This window comes from Elephantulus edwardii, unplaced genomic scaffold (genome assembly GCF_000299155.1).
Source record: "Elephantulus edwardii isolate Elephantulus edwardi_28Jun2011 unplaced genomic scaffold, EleEdw1.0 scaffold00104, whole genome shotgun sequence".
In the NCBI taxonomy this organism is placed as follows: domain Eukaryota; kingdom Metazoa; phylum Chordata; class Mammalia; order Macroscelidea; family Macroscelididae; genus Elephantulus; species Elephantulus edwardii.
In genome coordinates, this window is record NW_006399854.1 from 8,374,502 (window position 1) to 8,395,567 (window position 21,066).

A 21,066-nucleotide genomic window follows, 5' to 3' on the forward strand; every position below is an offset into this window, starting at 1 on the left:
GGCATTTATGTCCACCAAGTAATACTTTTAAAGAGTTTTAGGAAAAAAACCCCTGCTGTTACTGGAAGGGTTCTTCTCAAGTCAAGGTGAGGTTAGGGGGAGAACAGTGTAGATGGCAAAATAAGTCCTTGAGAAATTAATTCCATTTTAGATAACTTGTTGAAATAGTAACTTATCAAAGTTGTTATTCTGATGCATTAGCATTTTTAGTTTCACTTTGCAAGGCCTGCAGGCTCAGCCGTTACTGTTTCCAGTAAATGGCAACACTTAGGCAGCCAAAAAGGAATAAACTAGGAAGTCTAAAGAGAGTGCTTGTAACAACCACATGCTCATAAATGTTCTGGGTGCAGGTTTGTATAATCCGTACTGCTCTGGACAAGTTATTGAATCTCATTGCTTGATTTCCATGCCCCTTCACTTTCCGTATGGACTCTACAATGCTAGTTCTTTTGCTGGAGTTCCGCCAGAGACTCCAAATTGCTTGAATAGGTCACAGGGCAATAATCTTGATCATGATTCAAAAAGAAGGAGTAGCCACGTTTGTCTTTATGAAGTAAGAACACACTCCCTAGGAAGCCGTGCCTCTTTCACATGGCAGAGTTTGGTTGCTGTTATTTTCTGGCATGGCATGGTTATTAGAAGAGCAGAGCTGCCAAGTTATTAATGTATGTTCATCTTTTTTCCTTTTAGTTCACTCTGACTGCAATGGACAAGATATAACTTCGTAGTTAAAGAATGGCATCTGGTACTGTGCCTCCCACTGAAGATGAGAAGTCTTCTTCGGGCATCCATGATCTCCATATTTCATTGCAAGGTAATTAAGATTGAGTAGGGTAATTAATATCCATAGAAGCTGTGGAGACGTTTATCTCATCCATTATAAATGTACTGATTTCTATCTCTTATGGTGGTTTTTAGCTATATCCCAATTAAAGCATCTTCCCATACACTTAAATGTCTTTAAGGAACACCTGGATGAAATTAGTTCTCTTTAATTTCTTACTCAAGCACTTGTATTTCTTCTCTAGTAAAAATTAGTTTGCTTGACATTTTAAAGATTTTTTTGTAACTTAACATGTTGTTATTATGTGCATTTGAGTCTCCTGCAACTCATAGTAACCCTATGTACAGCAGCAATATTTACAAGTAAAACTTTTTGTATTTTGTATGTGAGTGATCTTTGACCATGAGTGGACTTACACAGAATAAGTTCTGGCTGTATTTTACTCATGCTAGTTGGGGTGTTATTGGTGTAGTATTTTTTAAGTATTTATCTTGTATTTTGAAAACCACCAAACTTTTTGCTTTTGCTGGTAAAGTAAGTCTTAGAGATGTATAAAGTTAGCTAGTCCTGAAGACAATGGCAGGTGCTTGACATTGTTTATGAAACTATATACTTAGAATAATTTTAAGATTATGGGCAGTGTTATAGAGTGTTCTTAGAATTTTACTTAAATGCTGAAGACTTAGAGTCACCTATGATAAATATTGCAAAGAAACATTCTGTCCTGAAATTTTATCTTTAGTTAGAAATGTGTTTTAATACAGGCAATAGTATCACAAAATGTGGATAAATAGTTAGAATCAAATTGTCATTTAAAGGGAAGAAAATGTGTTTCGTTTTTCTCTGAAGTTTTTGCTGCTTGTAAATATAACTCATGTAGCATATAAAATCCTTCAGCAAGTTAGTGTATATTGGATCAGTCCAATAGTTAGGCAAATTTAATAATTTAATTTCTTTTTTTTTTTTTGCATATTTAATTTCTAATGCTGTTCTGTTGCTTACTCATTCTTTGCGTTTGAATAAGATACTTAATCTTCTTGAGCCCCAGTTTCTACATCTATAAAATATAGGTGAGGACAATCACATTGTATCTGTGCTTTGAAGATGAACATTAATGTACGATACAGAGTAGGGACTCTGCAAACACATCTTGTTTGTTTGGTTCCTGAAGTTAACAGAGTGTTGCTGCATGGACTGCTAGCCATGTGCTGATTTAACCTAAAGGCACTCCAAGGGAAGGAAGGTCTGGTGGTCTGTTTCCCCAAATTCAGCCCTGAAAAGTCCTAAGGAGCGTAGTTCTACACTGACACAGGGTCACCATGAGTGGGGACCATCTTGACGGAAACGAATTTTATTATTATTTTTTTTTGTCCTTAAAAGCAGCAAACCTTTCATAGTTTTCTAAAGAATCCATACATAGTTTCTTCTTTTAAATTTTTTATTTCCATTTGTTGCACTTTTCTCCCCTTCCAGCCCTCCCCCCTAGTACACTACCCTCTTGGTTTTAAAAGTAAAAGACAAATTCTTTCATTGTTTTACAAACCCTCCCCCAAGTCCACTCCACCTTGTAGCCTTCTCTTTAGACACCTGTCTTGACAAAAATACCTAATCACGTATCCCTTTTAAACAGTTTTTTCCCTCATCTGTTTCAATACAGTATACATCATTGAACCCATCTTTCTCAGTTTCTCCCCAGTCCCAAGGTCAGTCCTGTTTTACAACAGTGGCACCATGTAGTATTTGTCCTTTTGTGACTGAAATACTTCACTCAGCATAATGTCCTCCAGGGTACCCATTTTGAATAATATTGCATGAGATCCTTGTTTTTCAATGCAGCATAATATACCTTGTGTGAATATACCACAGCTTCTCTATCCATTCGCTTGTTGATGGGCACTTAGGTTGTTTCCAACTCCTTGCTATTGTGAACTAAACTGCAGTAAACATGGGTGTGCATTTATCTGCTTGGATGTCAGTTATGGTTTCTTTAGGGTATACTTCCAGTAGTGGAATTGCTGGGTCAAATGGTATTTCTATTTGTAACTTTTTGAGAAAGCACCATACCGCCTTCCACAGTGGTTGCACCATTTTACACTCCCATCAACTGTGAATAAGGGCTCCAGTTTCTCCACAACCTCGCCAGCATTTGTTGCTTGTTGTTCTGTTAAATTTTGCTATTCTGACTGGGGTGAGATGATATCTCATAGTTGTTTTAGTTTTATTATTTTTAACTCTTATGATTTGAAAGGAGTTCTTGTCCTCGAGCATAGTTGGTGTAGGGATTGCATAGTTTAGGAAAACCTTGTAGCTTCATATCTGGATTTTCTGTTTCCCTTTTGACATTTCTCTTCAGTGACTTCCCATTGCATGTGGGATAAAGTCTGAACATCTTTTTTAAAATACAATTTTATTTTAATTATGATTTTTCATGAACGTCTCTGTACAGAGACGTTAGATTTTTATTCACTTTTGTACATTTTACCCCCTTGCCCTCCATTACCCCTCTCCCAGTTCACTTTTTTCCCCAGTATTCATTCATTGTTGCACAGTTACCCCCCCCTCCAGTCCTCTTTTGCAGTGATAGTCTCTTCTGGGCTCTTGTCATATACCTAATGCCTAATCTGAACATCTTGACGTGGCTCATAGGCTCTTCCTCATCTGGTGCTCACCTTCCCATTTGCCTTTATCACCCTTCACACTCCCATAAGCTCCAGCCCAGAGTTTTCAAAGAGCTGGGACCCCCTCCTCCCGTGTGTGCATTGTTCCCTTTCTGGCACAGCTCCCCTGCTTCCTTCTCTGCACTGGATCAAGTCCAGCTTCTCCATCCCTCATTTATCCTACGGTCAGCCAGCCTCCTTCCTCAGTGAGCCCTGCTCTCTTAGATCAAGATACTTGCTCCTTCCTCCCTTCTCCCATAGTACCTGTTTGTTTGTTTGGGGTTTTTTTTCTTTTTTAATTTTTAGAAATTAAACGTAAGTTTTGGCAGAGAACACTTGAACATTAATGAGTGTAGCCCTATGTACCAATACTGTTATACAAACTAAAAATGGATGGAGCTATCAAGCCATGGTACAAGACTGATTATTCTCAGCATGAAGAAATCATGAAACAGTCACTTCATCTTCAAGGAGTTTTTAAGAGGAAAATGGCAGCATGTACAAACCCAACAGTTAAAACAGGTGACATGGCATGGGTGTCTATTGTCAGTCCTACACGCCCCTCACACTGCCTGTGGGATAGTAGCTGTTGGTCATAGAGTTGGCTCTAATGTAGGTCTCATTGAGGGTTCCTTTGATTTTGCTGAGCCTCTTCACCAGACATGATGTTTCTTTACATTACCTGATATGATGCCCCTTTTCTAGTGCTTGGCCTTTTATTGTGTTATAGTTACTATATTTATTAATGTGTCATTTTCTAATAGATAGTAACCTTCTTGACTTTTCTGGAGCAGGCCCTTCTAGAGAGTATTACATGCATTTTCCTTATTTAGTCTTTCTAACCATATTGTGCGATTGATAGTTTTGTGGGTTCCCCTTCCTTTCTTCCTTCTCTTTTCTTTGGTGTTTCGAGAAGGAACGTGTGTCTCAGAAAGCCTGAGCTACAGCCTGACGCCTTCCATATCCTTGGTCTCCGTCTCCATAGGTTCAACAAATGGTGGTTTGAAACAGTAATTTTTCAAAGTAAAACAGGCTCATAGAAAGCAAATTTAGAGGTCAGCGCAATCACTCAAAGGCTAAGAGGGAATTTAAAGTGCTGTTTACATAGCATTTGTACTGTTTTTTACAAGCAATCTAGAGATGATTTAAAATATACAGAAGGATGGATGTGGGTAGGTTATATGCAAATATTACACCATTCTATAGGGAGCTCTGGTGACCTAGTGGTTAAGGAGCTGTGATGTCAACTCAGGGGCAGATGGTTCAAACCCACTAGCTGCTCCATGTTAGAAAGGTGGACGGTCTCCACCATTGCAATTTACAGCCTCAGAAAATGCACTGGAGGATTTTTGGTTCTGACTCAGTGGCACACATCAACAATCATCATTTTATATAGGAGACTTAAGCATCCATGGATTTTGGTAGATGTGAGTGTATTCTTAAACCAATCCTCTAAGGATGCGAAGGGTTAACTGCATTTTTCCAGAGTCATCTTGATAGTCAGCAGCAGAGCGGGGTTTTCATTGGAGCAGAGTTTTCTTCCCACCGTCACACACCTCCTCTAACACATACAAAAGACTGGTTTGAAAGGGAATTTCCCTAACAGCTGTCTGGGAAATCCATTCAAATCTTTTTTTGTTACATTATCAGCATACTTTATATCTAGAAAAAGGATTTGAAAATAATTGCAGTGGTTTTGATTTTAAAGGTAGCTAAAATAATTAGCAAGTTAATGAAAAGTGAGCAATTTCCTAGAACATGTTTTGAAAATAGCTAGGGTGTACATCCTGCGTCACAAGAAAAGACTAGTTTGAGCTGTCTAGCAGTGGAAATGTGCTACGTTCATGGCTAACCAGTCTGAGTTATTTACCTTCATGATGTATCTAGAAGAATCTTGGTGCTTGATGTGTTGCTGTGGGGGTAGAGGTGGAAAGCCAATACTGTGCTGGAGTCAGGTTAACACTGACAAGGTCTGCTTACATTAGCCCAGGTATCCTCAGGGATATCAGTGAAGTTATTTCTGTGCCCGTAGAATGAAGGCTTAACTGTAAAATGAATACATTTCCCAAAGTAAGGCTTCATGTTGTTAGTGTTGTTGTGTACCATAGAGTTGGAACCAACCCATAGCTGACCCTCCTGCAAGTTTTCAGAGGCAGTTACGGAAAAGGAGATTGCCTATCCTTCTGTGGAGCAGCTGGTGGCCTTGAACTGCATGCCTTCAGGATTGTAGCACAGTTTCTTGCCTTTAGGCCACCAGAGCTCCCTTCCTTATTGTTATTAGCAGATATATAATAATTCTTTTATCCCACGGTTTGGAGGAAAGGAAGGAAGGAGGGAGGGAGGGAAGGAAGAAAGGAGGGAGGGGGGAAGAAGGAAAGAAGGAAGGAAGGAAGGAAGATTGAGGAACTTGTATGTATTTTTCAAAGTAACTTTAATTTTATGACAGAATTGTTAGATGCTTGGACAAAAATTGGTAGGGAATATTACATATGTTTAATGCTACTGAACTGTAGGCTTTTGGTAGTAATCTTAAACACATTTGGCTTTGTACACTTTGTAAGCAGACTTGTGTTTCAAGAATTAACATGTATGGTAGTTGGAGTAATATGAGCAAAAGAGTTTTTATGTAATATGAGAAGCTCAGGATCCTTCCTTATAAGAAATATTTTGTTGTTAGTGTTTCAGAGCCTTTCTTTCTTTTTTTTTTTTACCAGAGAAAACAGCTTTTATTAATGGTTATCTCCAGAAACCAAAAAAGCTATGTCCCCACTTTCAGTTACCCCCAGGATCTTACATAGCTCCATCTGGGGAGGGGCTTATACTTGCTTCTTGGTTTTCGAAGGTCCAAGTCTTTTCCATTCTCTTCTGCAGCCTAACTTAGAAACTCAATAGCAATACCATTTTGGTTTTCCCCAGAATTGCCTGCTGCAATTCCAAGTAGGAATGGAAGGGAGAAAGGGAAAGCAGTTAGATGAATAAGAAACCTTATTTATCAAAGGTCCCTCTGTTCTTCCTCAGTGATTTGCTCCTTCATTGATTGCATTTCTCTTTGTGCTGGATCACACCTTTCTGAATCAGATCTGGGATTTCTACCGCCAGCCATGGACCTAGCCCAAGAGCCATGAGATGAGCTAGTCCAAACTTTGGCACATTCCTGGCCCATAAAGGCTTGAAGTGATCAGTCAGGCATATTTTCCCACCCCTGTACATCTTTGCTGTCTTTCCATCCAGTTCAGGGACTGCAATTTCTGGAGCAGTAGTGGGATACGTGACAGGAATATCAAACTCGATGTCAAACTCGTATTTGAGGAGGTCATGGATGTACCAGCATTTTCCAAACCACCGAGTCCCTTCTTTGTTGGACTCCAATCGGAACCAATCATTGTCCGCATTCTTGTTGTTCTCCACATACCGTATAAGGGACTGGTATTCCTCCTTTAGTCTCTGCACCCATAACTCGCAATCTCAGGGTCCGGCGTTAGTCTTCAGGACAGGCATCTCTGATACCACCCGCCAGGTGGCTTCGTCCGCCATATTGGACCAGGGAACCCAGAGCCTTTCTTAAAGGCAGACAGAAACAGAATTGCCTAACTTAAAACTCTTACTTTTATTTAACAAAAACTTATCTAAGGTGAGATCGTTATGGTCACACCCTGACTATAATATACTCAAGGAAAGATTAAAATGCCTGGATTAAAATGTGGTGATTCATTGTTGATATGCTATGAAAACAGGCTTTTTGGGTATCCAGAAATCAGAACCAAGGAATCGGGCAGTTGCTTTGATGAAATTCATTGAGTAGAATGACAAGCAAGTAAATGACAAGCTCTTTGTCTTTTTTATCTTTTTTTTGTGAGCTTTGTGAAAATATCTTTATGAATAGGTTTTTGAAACCCCTTTCAGTAGGTGAGGGCTTATGTTTGCTCTAAGTCTAGTGAGCAGAATGGTGTTGAAATGCTTGCATGGTTATGAGGAGAAAGGAGGGGCATTTATGAATTGGATCAGTTTAATATAAAAATGGAATTTCTTTCAAGTTCTGTGTGCATTTGTACCATTATGGATAATTTTTTTTTATAAGTAGATTTAAAAAAAAATTTTTTTTAAATTATTTGTGTGTGTGCGTGTACTGTCAAATCATATCTGACTGGTACAGGAGGAGTTTGTCCCTCATTCCTTGGCAGAGCATCTGGTGGATTCGAACTGTGCACCTCTGGGATTGCAGTGCAGCTTCTTGCCACTAGGCCACCAGAGCTCCCCTGATAATTTTTATTTTAAATAACTTTGAGATATAAAAATTTAGGCTATCCTATATATATGATTGGGTATTATGGTTATGACAAGAGTCCAGAATGAAGGTTGCATAGTAGAGTGTACTGGGGTGGGCGAGGATTTTTCTTTTAAAAGAGAAGCGCGAACTGCGGGGGAGGGCTGGGCAGGGAGAAAAATGCAACAATGAATGAATGGAAATACAAAATCTCTGTAAATGTTCATTAACATTAGTAAAATAAAGTTTAAAAAATAATTTAGGCTATTAAAATGACAAATGATTGATTGTCTTTAAAAATTATTTGCTTTAACAATGTGTTTATTATACAGTTCTTTTAAATCTTTCCATTTGCATTTTTTCACTGCAAGATAATAAACCAAAAGCTGTATTCATTATGGTTGAGCTGATTCCACCCTATGGCAGTTGACCTGCAATGACCCGTTAGGATGGTGCAGAACTACCTCCTGCAATTTCCAAAACTATAAACTTTAGGGAGGTAGGCCACCTCACCTTTCTCCACTGGGCAACTGGTGCTTCGCCAACCCTGTGGTTAGTAGCTTAATAATGATTCCTTGACAAGTTAATAGATGTTAAATCAATCTTCATTTTCCTTTTGTTTTATCCTAAAAAGATGACAACTTTTCATCTTGCCTCAAACAGTATCTCTGGCTAAACTCTTCAGGTAGGAAAGGGTAAGTAAGATAAGTTCAAGGGAAGATTAGATAAATAGGATGAAAACAGTAGGAGATTCAGTTGGAAAATTACTACTGTTATTTAATGTAGCTGGAGCATGTACTAGGGATTCATTCATTCAACACTGTTCCCAAAATGAAAACCCTTAAGCGAATGGAAATCAAATGTAAAGAGTTTTTTGTTTGCCGTGTTGTTTTTAAATTTCAGTCAGTCAGTAGCAAATGAAGGGTCTTGAGAATGAGTTACCCAATCAGAGGTCAGGTTTGTGCTTTTATAAATTAATCTGCCTTTGAGACACAGGAAAGTCTAAAAGGCAAGGCAGTGGAGTTGGAGAAACCACTTAGGAGGCATTTGCAGATATCTTAGTTTTGAGGAATGTTTGTTCAGCAGTCAGAGTGTGGAACATCATACATGAAATCTATTAGAGTGAGAGATGCAGTGGGATTTAGCAGCGCTTGAATATGGACAATAGGGTAGAGAGGGACCAAGCTTATGGAGGCGAGTTGTTCAGAAAAATTAATAGTGGTAGCATATTTAAAGCCTTCATTACTAATTTTTTGCATACTTTTACTCAGTGTTTTATAGCATCAGTACTGTTTGTTGTTGTTATGTGCCGTCGAGTCGTTTGCGACTCATATCGACCCTATGTACAACAGCCCTAAACCCTGCTCTGTCCTGTGCCAGTTGTATTGCCTCTGACACACCCATCCTGATTACCCCAGTCACCGAATCAATCCACCTCATAGAGGGTCTTCCCCTCCTGCGCTGTCCCTCCACCCTCCCAAGCATGATGTCCCTCTCCAATGACCTGTCTCTCCTTACAACATGTCCAAAGTATGTCAGACAAAGCCCCAGAATCCTTGCCTCCAAGGAGTAGCCTGGTTTAACCCTCTCCAGGATGAATCTGTTTGTTTTCTTGACAGTCCAGGGTACATTCAGTACTCTTCTCCAGCACCACAGCTCAAAGGCATCAACTCTCCTTCTGTCCTCCCTAGTCATTGTCCAACTCTCTGATGCATAACAAGTGATTGCAAAGACCATGGCCTGTATCAGGCGCACCTTAGTCTCCAGAGAGACACCATTGCTCTTCAGTACTTTGGAGAGGTCCCTAACAGCAGACTTTCCCATCGCGATACATTTTTTGATTTCCTGGCTGCTGGTGCCAAGAGTGTTGCCAAGTACTAGGACTTTAAATATTATATCCAGTTTCCTTAAATTGTTGTAGAGCAAGGGTACCATCACAAAGGAATTCTTGAGGACTTCCTGTGCTGTCGAAAGATGATAAGTGTGGTACAGGTAGAGATCCATTTGAAAGCTGAATTGATAATGACTGGAAATTGGCTGTCTAGGCTGACTCGGCCTGAGAAATTGCTTAGGACTTCTGTGTTTCAGATTGAAATGATTTCTTCCAAGTAAATATGATACACTGTTGATCATAAAGGTCACAATAAAGAAGGCTAGTGCTTTAGGAGCTAGCATTCAGATACAGAATGCTACAGTCAGTTAGACACCGATCAGGAAGAAGTGTGTATTCTGTTACCTTTGCCACCACACAGGAGTTAACTTTCATGCAGTCCTGCCAAAATGCTAGTGAATGATTAACCATCTTCATGAACCTCCGTAAACTACATGAAACCGTGTACTGTGTCATTTCAGACAATGCTCATGTTTTATTTAGTGCTGTTATCATCTAGATGACATATTTTAAAAGATTAAAAAAAATCCCTCCATGCCTTCTATATAGATATCATTACTCGGTAGGGTTCAGAAGGGAAATGTGAGTCTCTGTAGTTGGGTTATTAAGCTGCTTAAATTTATTCATAATTTATTGGCTCTTCATCTGCATATTATTAGGTGCCATTGAATCAACTATGACTCACAGTGACCCTATGAACAACAGAACTGAACCTTGCCATATCCTGCACTATACTTGAGGTCTCCATCATGCTCTAGCATGTGGCTCTCTATCTGCATAGAAGCTTCCAATTTCTGTATTAATCTTAGTATCATTAGACATTATCTATTTTTGGTGGGTTAGTGTACATCATGCAGAGAAGTGCAGTGCAATGTTTAATAGTATTCTTTTGTTCACTAAGTGCTGTGTGCCTGCCATGTGCAACGGGATAGGTCTGGAGCGTTCAGTGAGGATCAAGAAGCCTGGGGCTCAGTGCTGTTGCCTGTCGATGTCATGTTAAGTGAAGAGAAAAAAAAATAAATTACATAGGTTGCAGACGGAATCAATTTTATGACATGAGTCTTTCATTTTATAGGGCCAGCTTCCTAATTTTGATACCAACCGTACAAATGCAAGCTCTAGTGGCTTAGTGTTAAGGAATTGCGCTGCCAGTGTGAAAGGATGCAGTTTGAATCCACCAGCTGTTCTGTGAGAGAAGGGTGGCCAGTCTCCTCCCATGTGTTTACTGCCTCTGGAAACTCACTGGAGGGCCAGCTGTGGATTGGTCTGACTCGATGGCTCTCAACAGCCTCAGCCGTACAAATATAACCAAACTATGGGTGGAAGTGTGGTCTGGAATGTCTTTTCACTTTTCAGTTTTAGAGAAATGAAGGATAAAAATGTACTCTAGGTAATTAAATGGAAAATAGTTGCTTGAGTATACAATCAACACCCTTGGTACTGGCAGTCAGGAGATCAGGAGATGTATAGCATTGGGGAAATCTGCTGTCAGGGATCTCCCCAAAGTCCTAATGAGCAAAGATGTCAGTCTAAAGACTAAGATGTGTCCAATTCAGGCCACAGTCTTTGAATCTCCTGCTATACCTCTGAGAGCTGAATAATGAATGAGGATGATAGATGAAGAACTGATGCATTTGAAATGCGATGTTGGAGAAGAGTGCTGAACATTCCATGGACAGCCAAAAGAACAAACAGATATGTATTGGAGAAAGTGCAACCTTGATGTTCCTGGGAGGCAAAGTTGATGACGCTTGGCCTCATGTATTTTGGACATGTTGTTAGGAGAGGCTGTTGCTTGGAAAGGTGGAGGCCTAGTGAAGGAGAGGAACGCCCTCCATGAGATGGATTAATACAGTGGCAATGCACTCATGTTTGTTGGGGATACCAGATAGGACAGTGCTAGATGGGACAGAGCTCAGATCTGTTGTTCACAGGGTCACTAAGTCATACTCAACTTGACGCTGGTGGCATAGTTGGTAGGGAGTTGCACTGTTAACCCAAAGACCACACCTCTCTGGCACTTCAAAGCCATCAGTGACTCCAAAAGAGAAAGATGAATAATTTCCTCCTGTGAAATACATAGTCATGAAGACTCAATGGAGGGTCAACTGTGAGTGGTTAGACTCTATGGTATTGAGTCTCTCTAATTTGCTTGCTAGAAGAGTTACATTTCTTCTGTCTGTAAAAAACATCAAACATTTGAGTAAGGTCTTCCCTGGATTATGTTGTCTCCTTATTGTATTCCTTATATTGTTCCTTATCATTGAGTTCCCCCTTATCTCTGGAAACAGCCTGGCACTGTACATTCTGGATTCCCTTAAGTGTGTGTTAGATGCCTTGCCGTGGTGCTATTGTATACTTATTATCAGTAAGATTTCTGACATACTTTAATCGTCCCACAGACAATTGAATAATGAGTAAGTCACAGATCATTGTCTTGTTGAAGTGGGCCATAGAGTCAGAACCGATCCATACTTGACCCTCCACTGCATTTTCAGAGGCTATAAATCATATGGGAAAAGCTTATCTTTCTCCCATGGAGTAGCCGGTGCATTTGAAGCACTTGCTTTTGGGTTAATGGCTCAAAGCCATACTTTTTCAACATATTTAAATTAAAAAAAAAAAAATCTGTAAAATGCCCCAAATTAGAAGAACTGTTCAGTGATGTAGCAGATCGAGTGGTTCAGATGGGAACATTGATTTATTGTGGCATGAGGTGTGTATATGATGTTTTGGGCCTCTGGTGCTGTGATATATCATGTTTTTGAGAGAAAACTTTTTCTCTTTTGCCTGTGAGTAAATGAAACCATGTGCAGTCTGAGAGAAAATAGGATTAATAAAAGGCTTTTAGGTGGAATCCTGACTCACTCGGCAGCAAAGTATCTCAAGTGAAATGTTGATGAAAATAAGGAATGAAAAGTAAGCAGAAGATATGAGGGGGTGATGTTTGCTAACAATTTAGACTCCATAGTTATGAATAAGAGCAAATCTTCCCTGGGGCCTTTTTGGCTAGTTAGGTGATGATTATACCCAGAGAAAACAGTCACACTCCTTCATTGGCTATCAGTGCTGTCTGTAATGATACAACAGCTTCCAGAACATGTTTGATATTGTAGTGCCTGACACTGTCTTTTGATAGTGTGTTTTCTTAGAAGATTGTTTGCCTTAATAGTAGGATGTTTTATAATCTTAAAAAATATTCCAATTAACATAAAAAGCCAAGAATTCTTGAGGTGTTTGTATTGTGCAGTATTTCACAGGGTTTATCCCTGCCCCCCACCTTCAGATTGTATATACAGCTTTAGCTTCTGGGAATTCTGATTCTGGCTTTTCCAGGGGCTTGGAGATAAGCTTACTTTATTCTGGGTCAGTTACATTTTGAAAACTAGGGCAAGATAAATCCAGGGTCATTCAGAGACCTGTTAATGTGGGTTAACAAAGATCTCATTCATTCCTTATAGAAATAAAAATCCTTTTTAATTAGCCCCATGGGAGATACAAGATTGTGCTTTAGTGTATGAGTTGCAAAGAGGTGTAATTATTTAGAATTTGAAGGGAGTATATGTTAGGAAAAAAAATAAACCTCAACAGAATTTCCTTTTAAAGATGGAAATTTCGTAAACCGTCGATAACTATATTAAATTATAACCATGTAACAGGTATGTTGTGAGATTTGCATTGCAAAAATTGGGGCCATTCTAAATGCGCCTTTTCATGTGATTATTTTCCCACATCTGATCATTATTGATTACAGTTTCCTTGGGTGATGGCTTTCCTAAAACACATGGGGGAATTTTAGCAAAAGATAACTTCATTTGTTTTAAGCACAGTGTATGAAAGCAGACATTTATTACCACCTGGTGTTTTTGCAGTAATTAAAAAGTGGTAGACCAAAACAAATTGGCTGAATAATTTATTAGCTAAATAGAATCCTTGCTATTCTAAAAATTTGTTTCTTTGGAGGGTAGATACTAGATTTTGGATCAGGGGTGTATTACCTCCTAATTTATGGTGGAAAAGATGCCAACGTGTTCACTCCACATTAGTACACAAGCCCAGGTCAGCCTGTGCTTGCCTCCAAGGATTGTAAATTTGGAAAGAAGACTTAGCATCCATAGGAAGGTCTTGTGGGGTCGAGAAAGAGAGACTCAGATGGTAGTCATACTTAGAAACAGAATCTTCTGTGTGGTAGAAGAGTGTGAAATTCTCCCTGCAGTTTAGTAAATAAGCACATGTAAGCTTCCCTTGCGTATTGAGTAAGTCGGTCCTGTTCTCGAAGACTGATGCCTCCTGGTTGGTGAGGGTCTGCAGCGATGTATGTTAAATGATAATGGACGGCAAAGACACTCAGAGCAGCCAGCCACACACCTGCAGTTCCCCCTGGAGGGCTCCTTCTGTCTGGAGCGGGTCATCACTCACTGTAGTGCTTTGGTCTTTTCAGTCTCAGCTGCACAGGGGACTCCCAGTTGCATCAGCAGCGCTGTGCTACAGGATGAAGGGCACCTGGCTCAAATGCAGAGAACAAACCAACCTTTTTAAATTTGAAAACTAGTTAAGACATTTCTGAAAATTTGGCACCGTTGACCTGGCCTTCAAAAATTTGAGTTACTATTATTAGTGGGAACTAATTCTCCAGAATATTTCTAGTTCTGCTGTCTAACTCAATCTGAATATTGTATCATTGGGATTTTTCAGAGACTTTTGATGTTTATCCAACAAAATGTTTCAAAAGATAGGTTTTACATTTAATGTTTCATTTCATAATTTTGCTTCTGTGCTTGGAAGTAAATATGCACATTGCTTTATTTGGACCACAAATGTTTTCAGAGACCCTGTCTTGTGTTAGGTGCTACTTTAGGTCAGGAGAAGACTGAGGTCAGGGTTTCGAACCAGTCAGGGCCATCTTAACCTGCCACTGAGCATTCCTATTTCCAGGTATATGGAATCAGAATCTACATTTTTTAACACTACCCCTGGAATATTTAAGAATCACCTGCAAATCTTGTCAAACATAGGTTCTGATTCAGTATAGAAGCTCTGGTAAGAAGTTGCACTACCAACCCGAAGGTTGGAGGTTCGAATCCCAAAGCTGCTCCTCACAAGGAAGGTGGAAAGTCTCCTCCTGTGTGAATTACAGCCTTTGAAAGCCCCTTAAAAGGTCACGTTTTAGTCAGTTGCAACTGCAGGGTAATGTGTGAGTGAATGAGTTGGTATATCTGGAATTTAAAAGAAGTCCAACCAGTTTGAAGCTCTGAGTGAGGTGAACAAGCTTTGTGTGCCTTTGGAACTTGTGCTAAGTTCTAGAATGATCAAGAATCAGCATGACATGTATCAGTAGAGAAGATTAAAGTGGGTTTGTATAACTGTGTTGGGTGACATTTGATTGGTTGGTCAGTGAAGGCCTCTCTGAAGAGGAGCTATTTGAGAAGTGATGGAAGAACACAGGGCACTGTGTGCAGAGAGCAGCAGAAGTGTATCTCGTCCCAGGCAGCGATGTTAGGTGCCTTTGTGTCGACTCTGACTCCTAGTGACCCTGTGTACAATAGACCAGAACTTTGCTCTGTCCTGCACCATCCTTAAGATTTCCACTGAGACAGTAGCTAAGGGAAATGCTCTAAGGTGGCTTTGTGGAGCAAAGGATGCTGATGTTGCCAGATTGTAGTGGTCAAGGAATAGCCTGAGCTAGTAGTATTAAAGGGAGCTGTAGTGGCCTAGAGGGTAAGGAATGAGCTGTTAATCTACAGAACCCAAAGGCAGTTTGAATCCACCAGCTGCTTCACAGGAGACAGCTGGACAATCTTCTCCTGTGCGATTTACAGCCTCTGAAATCTCCCTGGAAGGTCAGATTCGGAGCAGTTCCAACTCCATAGCACAAAGCAGTAATAACAGCCATAGTGTTGGAGAACAGGACACGGTGAGGCTGTCTCAGGTAGGCCTTTTTCAGCTGGAAGATGCCTTGTGTGGATGGGAAACTACATGGGATGTAACATGTGCTGATAATACAGATCATTCTGGCTGTTACGTGGAGAGTAGATTATGTGGAAGCCAAGTAGGTTAAGAAGCAGGAATGCTATTCAGGTGAGACTTGGTGAGGATTTAGAACAGGGTGGTATCACGAGTATGAAGAGCTATGAATTTTTTTTAAACATTTTGTAGGATATTTGTAAAGGTTGGAGTTGTAAGGGATAAGAAAGAGGGGGGAAATCAAGGATAATTTCTGTATCTTTATTGTGAGAAATTTATTGGTGATAAAATTTATTGAAGTGACTAAGTCTAATAGAATAAATTTGAGGGAATCCAGAGTTTGCTTTTTGCCTTGTTAGGTCTGAGGTGCTTCTTTGATGATATCCAAGTGGAGATACCAAGTAAAGAGTGGGATATAAAACTCCAGAGTCCTAGGAAGAGAGACGCGAGCCCTGGTGGCATAGTGCATTGCATGATGCACTGCTCGGTGAAAGGAGGCTACTTGGAATCCAGTAGCTGCTCTGTTGGGGAAAGATGGGCAGTCTCCTCCCACTAAGATTTCTAGCCTTAGAAACTGATGGATCATTGTTGTGTGTTGAAACTAACTCAATAGCACTGAATTCAGGAAGACAGATTTGGTAGCTATAGCAAATCTGGGTGTGTGTGTGTGTGTGTGTTATTGTTGTTATGTGTCATTGAGTCAGCTGCACCTCACACAATAGCTCTGAACGCAGCCAGACTCACTGTCTCTAACACATCTACCCTGTTACCTCAGTTACTGTGTCAGTCCATATCATTGGGATCATCTTCTGCTTAGTCCCTCCACCCTTCCAAACATGATGCCCTTCTCCAAGGACTGGTTCCTCCTGGCAACATGCCCAAAGTATGTGAGTTCTGAAGCCTGCCCTGCCCTGAGCCTGTCTCACTGATTCTGACACACCTACCCCTGTTGCCCCATTTACTTTTTCACTCTATCTCATCCGTGGTCTTCCTCTCCTGCACTGTCTTTCTACCTTTCCAAGCATGATGATGATTCAGTCCCAGGCCTGCATCGAGCCCTTGGGCCTGTGGCCATTGGCCTAATAAAAAACTCCAGCATACCAGATCTAGAGGAGATTTACCCTCATCATCGAAATTGTTGCACTGTGACAGTGTGGTGCAGAAGGAAGAGCAGAAACACTAAGTAACAAAATGACAGTCGTGGGGCAAAATCTCAGGGACAAGAACCTTTCCCCAGTGCAGCCTCAGACAAAAATCTTTCCCTGAAGCCAGTACCTGGCATTTGGACGTACATCCTCCTAAATGTGAGACAGACATTATGTGCTGTTGAGTGAGTATTTTTTCAGGAAGCTTCATTCATTCTCAAAACATTTTTTTTTGAAACCCATCATATACTGAATACCTGGAATAGTACATGACACATATTTTAGAAAATTTACCTTTTGATTGCCATAAATGTAGGAAAATTGGATATTGTAAAGAAGGAAATGGAATGCATAAATATTGACATTCTAGGTATTGGTGAAATGAGATGGGCTGGCATGGGACACTTTGAGTCAGACGATCATATGATCGACTGTGCTGGAGATGAAAAGGCGAGGAAAAATGAGATTGCTTTCATAGTTAAAAAAGTCATTTCTACATCTGTCTTGAAATATAATGTTGTGAGTGACAGGATAATATCCATATGCATACAAGGAAGTCCAGTGAAAATCACTATCATTCAAAGATATGCACCAACAATCAGAGCCAAAGAGGAGGAAATAGAAGATTTCTACCAACTTTTGCAGTTAGAGATCGACAAAACATGCAATCAAGAGGCATTAATCATAATGGGTGATTGGAATGTAAAAGTTGGGAACAGGGAAGAAGGATCAATAGTTGGAAAACATGGACTTGGTGACAGAAATGAAGCTGGAGATATAATGATAACATTTTGCACAATCAAAGACATATTCATTGCATATGTGTTTTATAAGAAACATAAATGCAAGCTATTCACTTAGATTCACCTGATAGTAAGCCTAGGAATCAGATTGGTTACATTTGTGGAAAGAATCTCTGGAGAAGCTCAATATCAGCTGTGAAAACAAGGCCCGACGCTAATTGTGGAACAGACCACCAACTACTCATATGCAAGCTTAAGCTGAAGCTTTTGAAAAGTAAATTAAATTCACGGGAACCAAAATTTGTCTTTGAGTCTATCCCACCTTAATTTCAAAAACTATCTCAGGAACAGATTTGAAGACTTGAACACTAATGAGTGAAGACCAGATGAGCTGTGGAAGGATATCAAGAATATCATCCAAGAAGAATGCAAAAGGTCATTACAAAGACAGGAGAGGAAGAAAAGACCAAGATGAATGTCAGAAGAGCCTCTGAATATTGCACTAGAGCACCGAGAAGTCAAAGCAAAGAGAAGACATCAAGATATTAAGGAGCTGAATAGACAATTTCAAAGGGCAATGAGTATTACAATGAAATGTGTGCAAAGAGCTGGAGTCAGAAAATCAAAGGGGCCGAACTTGCTCAGCATTTCTTAAGCTGAAGAAACTGAAGATCAAATTTAAGCCTCGAGTTAGCCTTAAGGAAGCTTTGAGCAGAATATTAAATGATCCAGGAAGCATGAAAAGAAGATGGAAGGAGTATACCGAGTCATTGTACCAGAAGGAATTGGCAGACACAGAAGAATTTCATGAAATAACATATGAACAAGAGCCTGCCTTCATGGTGATGAAGGAAGATGTTCAAACTGCTCCAAAAGAATTGGCAAAAAACAAGGCCAAAGGAACTGATGGCATACCAATTGACATATCTCAACAAACAGATGCTTCCCTGGATGTGCTCACCAAGTTGTGAGAAGAAGTCTGGAGGACAACCACCTGGCCAACTGACTGGAAGAGATCTATATTTATTCCTATTCCAAAGAAAGGTGCCCCAACAGAGTGCGGAAATTATTGAACAATATCATTGATAATCACATGCAAGCAAGATTCTGCTGATGATTATCCAAAAATGACTGCCAGGGTACAAACAAGCATGTAGGCAGTTATAGTCTAATGTGATATGTATTTCATAAGAGAAAAACATAGTAACATTGAATAATAACAGCATCTGACTCAGACTTCAGGATAGGGAAGACTACCTGAAGCCCAGTGTCAAGAAGACAAAGATTCTTACCACTGGACCAATTGGCAGCATCAGGATGGATGGTGAAGAGATTGAGATTGTTAACAACTTTAGTCTGCTTGACTCTGTGGTCAACACTCTTGGCACCAGTAGCCAGAAAATAAAAAAATGTACTGCGATGGGAAAATCCACTATTAGGGACCTCTCCAGGGTACTGAAGAGCAATGGTGTCACTGTGGAGACTAAGGTACGTCTGATACAGGCTATGATCTTTGCAATTACTTGTTATGCATCAGAGAGTTGGACAATGACTAAGGAGGATAGAAGGAGAATTGATGCCTCTGAGCTGTGGTGCTGGAGAAGAGTATTGAATGTACTATGGACTGCCAAGAAAACAAACAGATTCATCCTGGAGAGGATTAAACCAGGCTGCTCCTTGGAGGCAAGGCTTCTGAGGCTTTGTCTGACATACTTTGGACATTTTGTAAGGAGGGAGAGGTCCTTGGAGAGGGACATCATGCTTGGGAGGGTAGAGGGACGGTGCAGAAGGGGAAGACCCTCTATGAGGTGGATTGATTCAGTGACTGGGGTAATCGGGATGGGTGTGTCAGAGGCAGTGTGATTGGCACAGGATAGAGCAGGGTTTAGGGTTGTTGTACATAGGGTCACTATGAGTCACAAGCGACTGGACGGCACATAACAACATAACAAAACCCAGAAAAAAATGATTTTTGAATTTAGACCTGAAAGATGTTGGCTAATAAGGTGAGTAAATATGCGAAGAACATCCCTGGTGTGGGCAGCATGTGAGAATCTAAACATGATACATTGAAAGAAATGGATGCTCAGTGATAGAGACTTAAGAGTTTGAATGAGGATGTGAAGAGATGAGACTCTAAAGGATCACATAAATGTACTGGAATTAGAACTTTTTCCTAAGACTGAGAAGAAGAAGCAGTTGAAGGGTTTTGAACAGAAGAATAGTGTATTTAGAACAAATTTTGGAAAATCACTACAGTATGAAGGAACACGGCATGGTTCAAAATTGGGAAGGGTGTAAGCCAGGGATGTGTCCTATCTCCATATTTTTCCAGTCTATATGCAGAACAGATTATCCAGGACGCTGGGCTCTATGAGGAGAAATGTGGCATCAGGATTAGAGGAAGACTCATCAACAATCTGTGTTATGCAGATGACACAACCCTACTTGGTAAAACTGAGGAGAACCTGAAGCACTTGCTGCAGAAAGTCAAGGACTGCAGCCTTCAATATGGATTGAAGCTCAACATCAAGAAAACAAAGATTCTCATCTCTGGACCAATTGGCAACATCGTGGTGGATAGTGAAGAGATTGAGATTATTAACAGCTTCAGTTTTCTTGGCTCTACAGTCAACACTCTTTGTACCAGTGAAATGAAAAGACAAATTGAACTGGGAAAATCTACTGTCAGAGACCTCTCCAAGGTACTAAAGAGCAATGATGCCAGTCTGGAGACTAAGGTGCATTTGATCCAGGTCATAGTCTTTCCAATTACTTGTTATGCCTCAGAAAACTGGATAGTGACTAGCAATGATAGAAGGAGAATTGATGCCTTTGAGCTTTGGTGCTGGAAAAGAGTATTGAATATACCATGTACTTCTAGGAGAACAGTTTTGTCCTAGAGAGGGTGAGACTAGGCTGCTCCTTGGAGGCAAGGTTTCTGAAGCTTCATCTGTTATACTTTGGGCAGGTTGCAAGGCAGGACAGTCCTTGGAGAGGGATGTCATGCTTGGGAGAGTGGAGGGACAGCACAAGAGAGGAAAACCCTCGATGAGATGGATTGATTCAGTGACTGGGGTAATAGGGATAGATGTGTAGGAGACAATAAGATTGGCACAGGATAGAACAAGGTTTAGGGCTGTTGTACACAGGGTCACCATGAGTCGCAGGTGACTTGGCACACAACAACAACAACAACAGCAACAGTGTAGAGAGCTCTGGTGGCCTAGTGGTAAGCAGATGCACTGACAGTCAAAAGGCATGTGGTTTGAATCCACCAGCTGCTTTGCAGGAGAAAGATGGGCATAGACTCCTCTCATGCAATTTATAGCCTTGGAAAACCCATTGAAGGGTCAGCTATGACTCAGTTCTGACTCAGTGGTTCATAACTACAATAGTAACACAGTATGGAATGTGAATTTTATGAGAGTTGGCTTGGAGGAAGAAAGACTAGATGAGGTCTGTCATGGTCCATGTGAGGAGAAATGGTGTCCTCATCACGGCAAGTGACAGTGGAAATAGAGGAGAATGGCTATGCAGGAGATAGCAGATAGATGAATTTTTAGGACTTTTTGAAGGACTAGAGAAATAGTTGTAGTAAGGGAGAGGGGAATGTCA

The 21,066-nt window shown here is 40.3% G+C and overlaps 1 protein-coding gene and 1 pseudogene across 1 annotated transcript in view; one reads left to right on the forward strand and one right to left on the reverse strand.

The window, feature by feature from the left end:
* Positions 1-699: 699 nt before the first annotated feature.
* Positions 700-21,066, forward strand: part of SYNE2 (spectrin repeat containing, nuclear envelope 2) — a 342,029-nt gene continuing 321,662 nt past the window's right edge. The window contains exon 1 of the mRNA XM_006891797.1: positions 700-814. Within this exon, the coding sequence (XP_006891859.1) occupies positions 736-814 (79 nt within the window). The 5' untranslated portion in view covers positions 700-735. The remainder of the gene's footprint in view (positions 815-21,066) is intronic.
* On the reverse strand, positions 6,472-6,975 carry LOC102848148 (annotated as a pseudogene).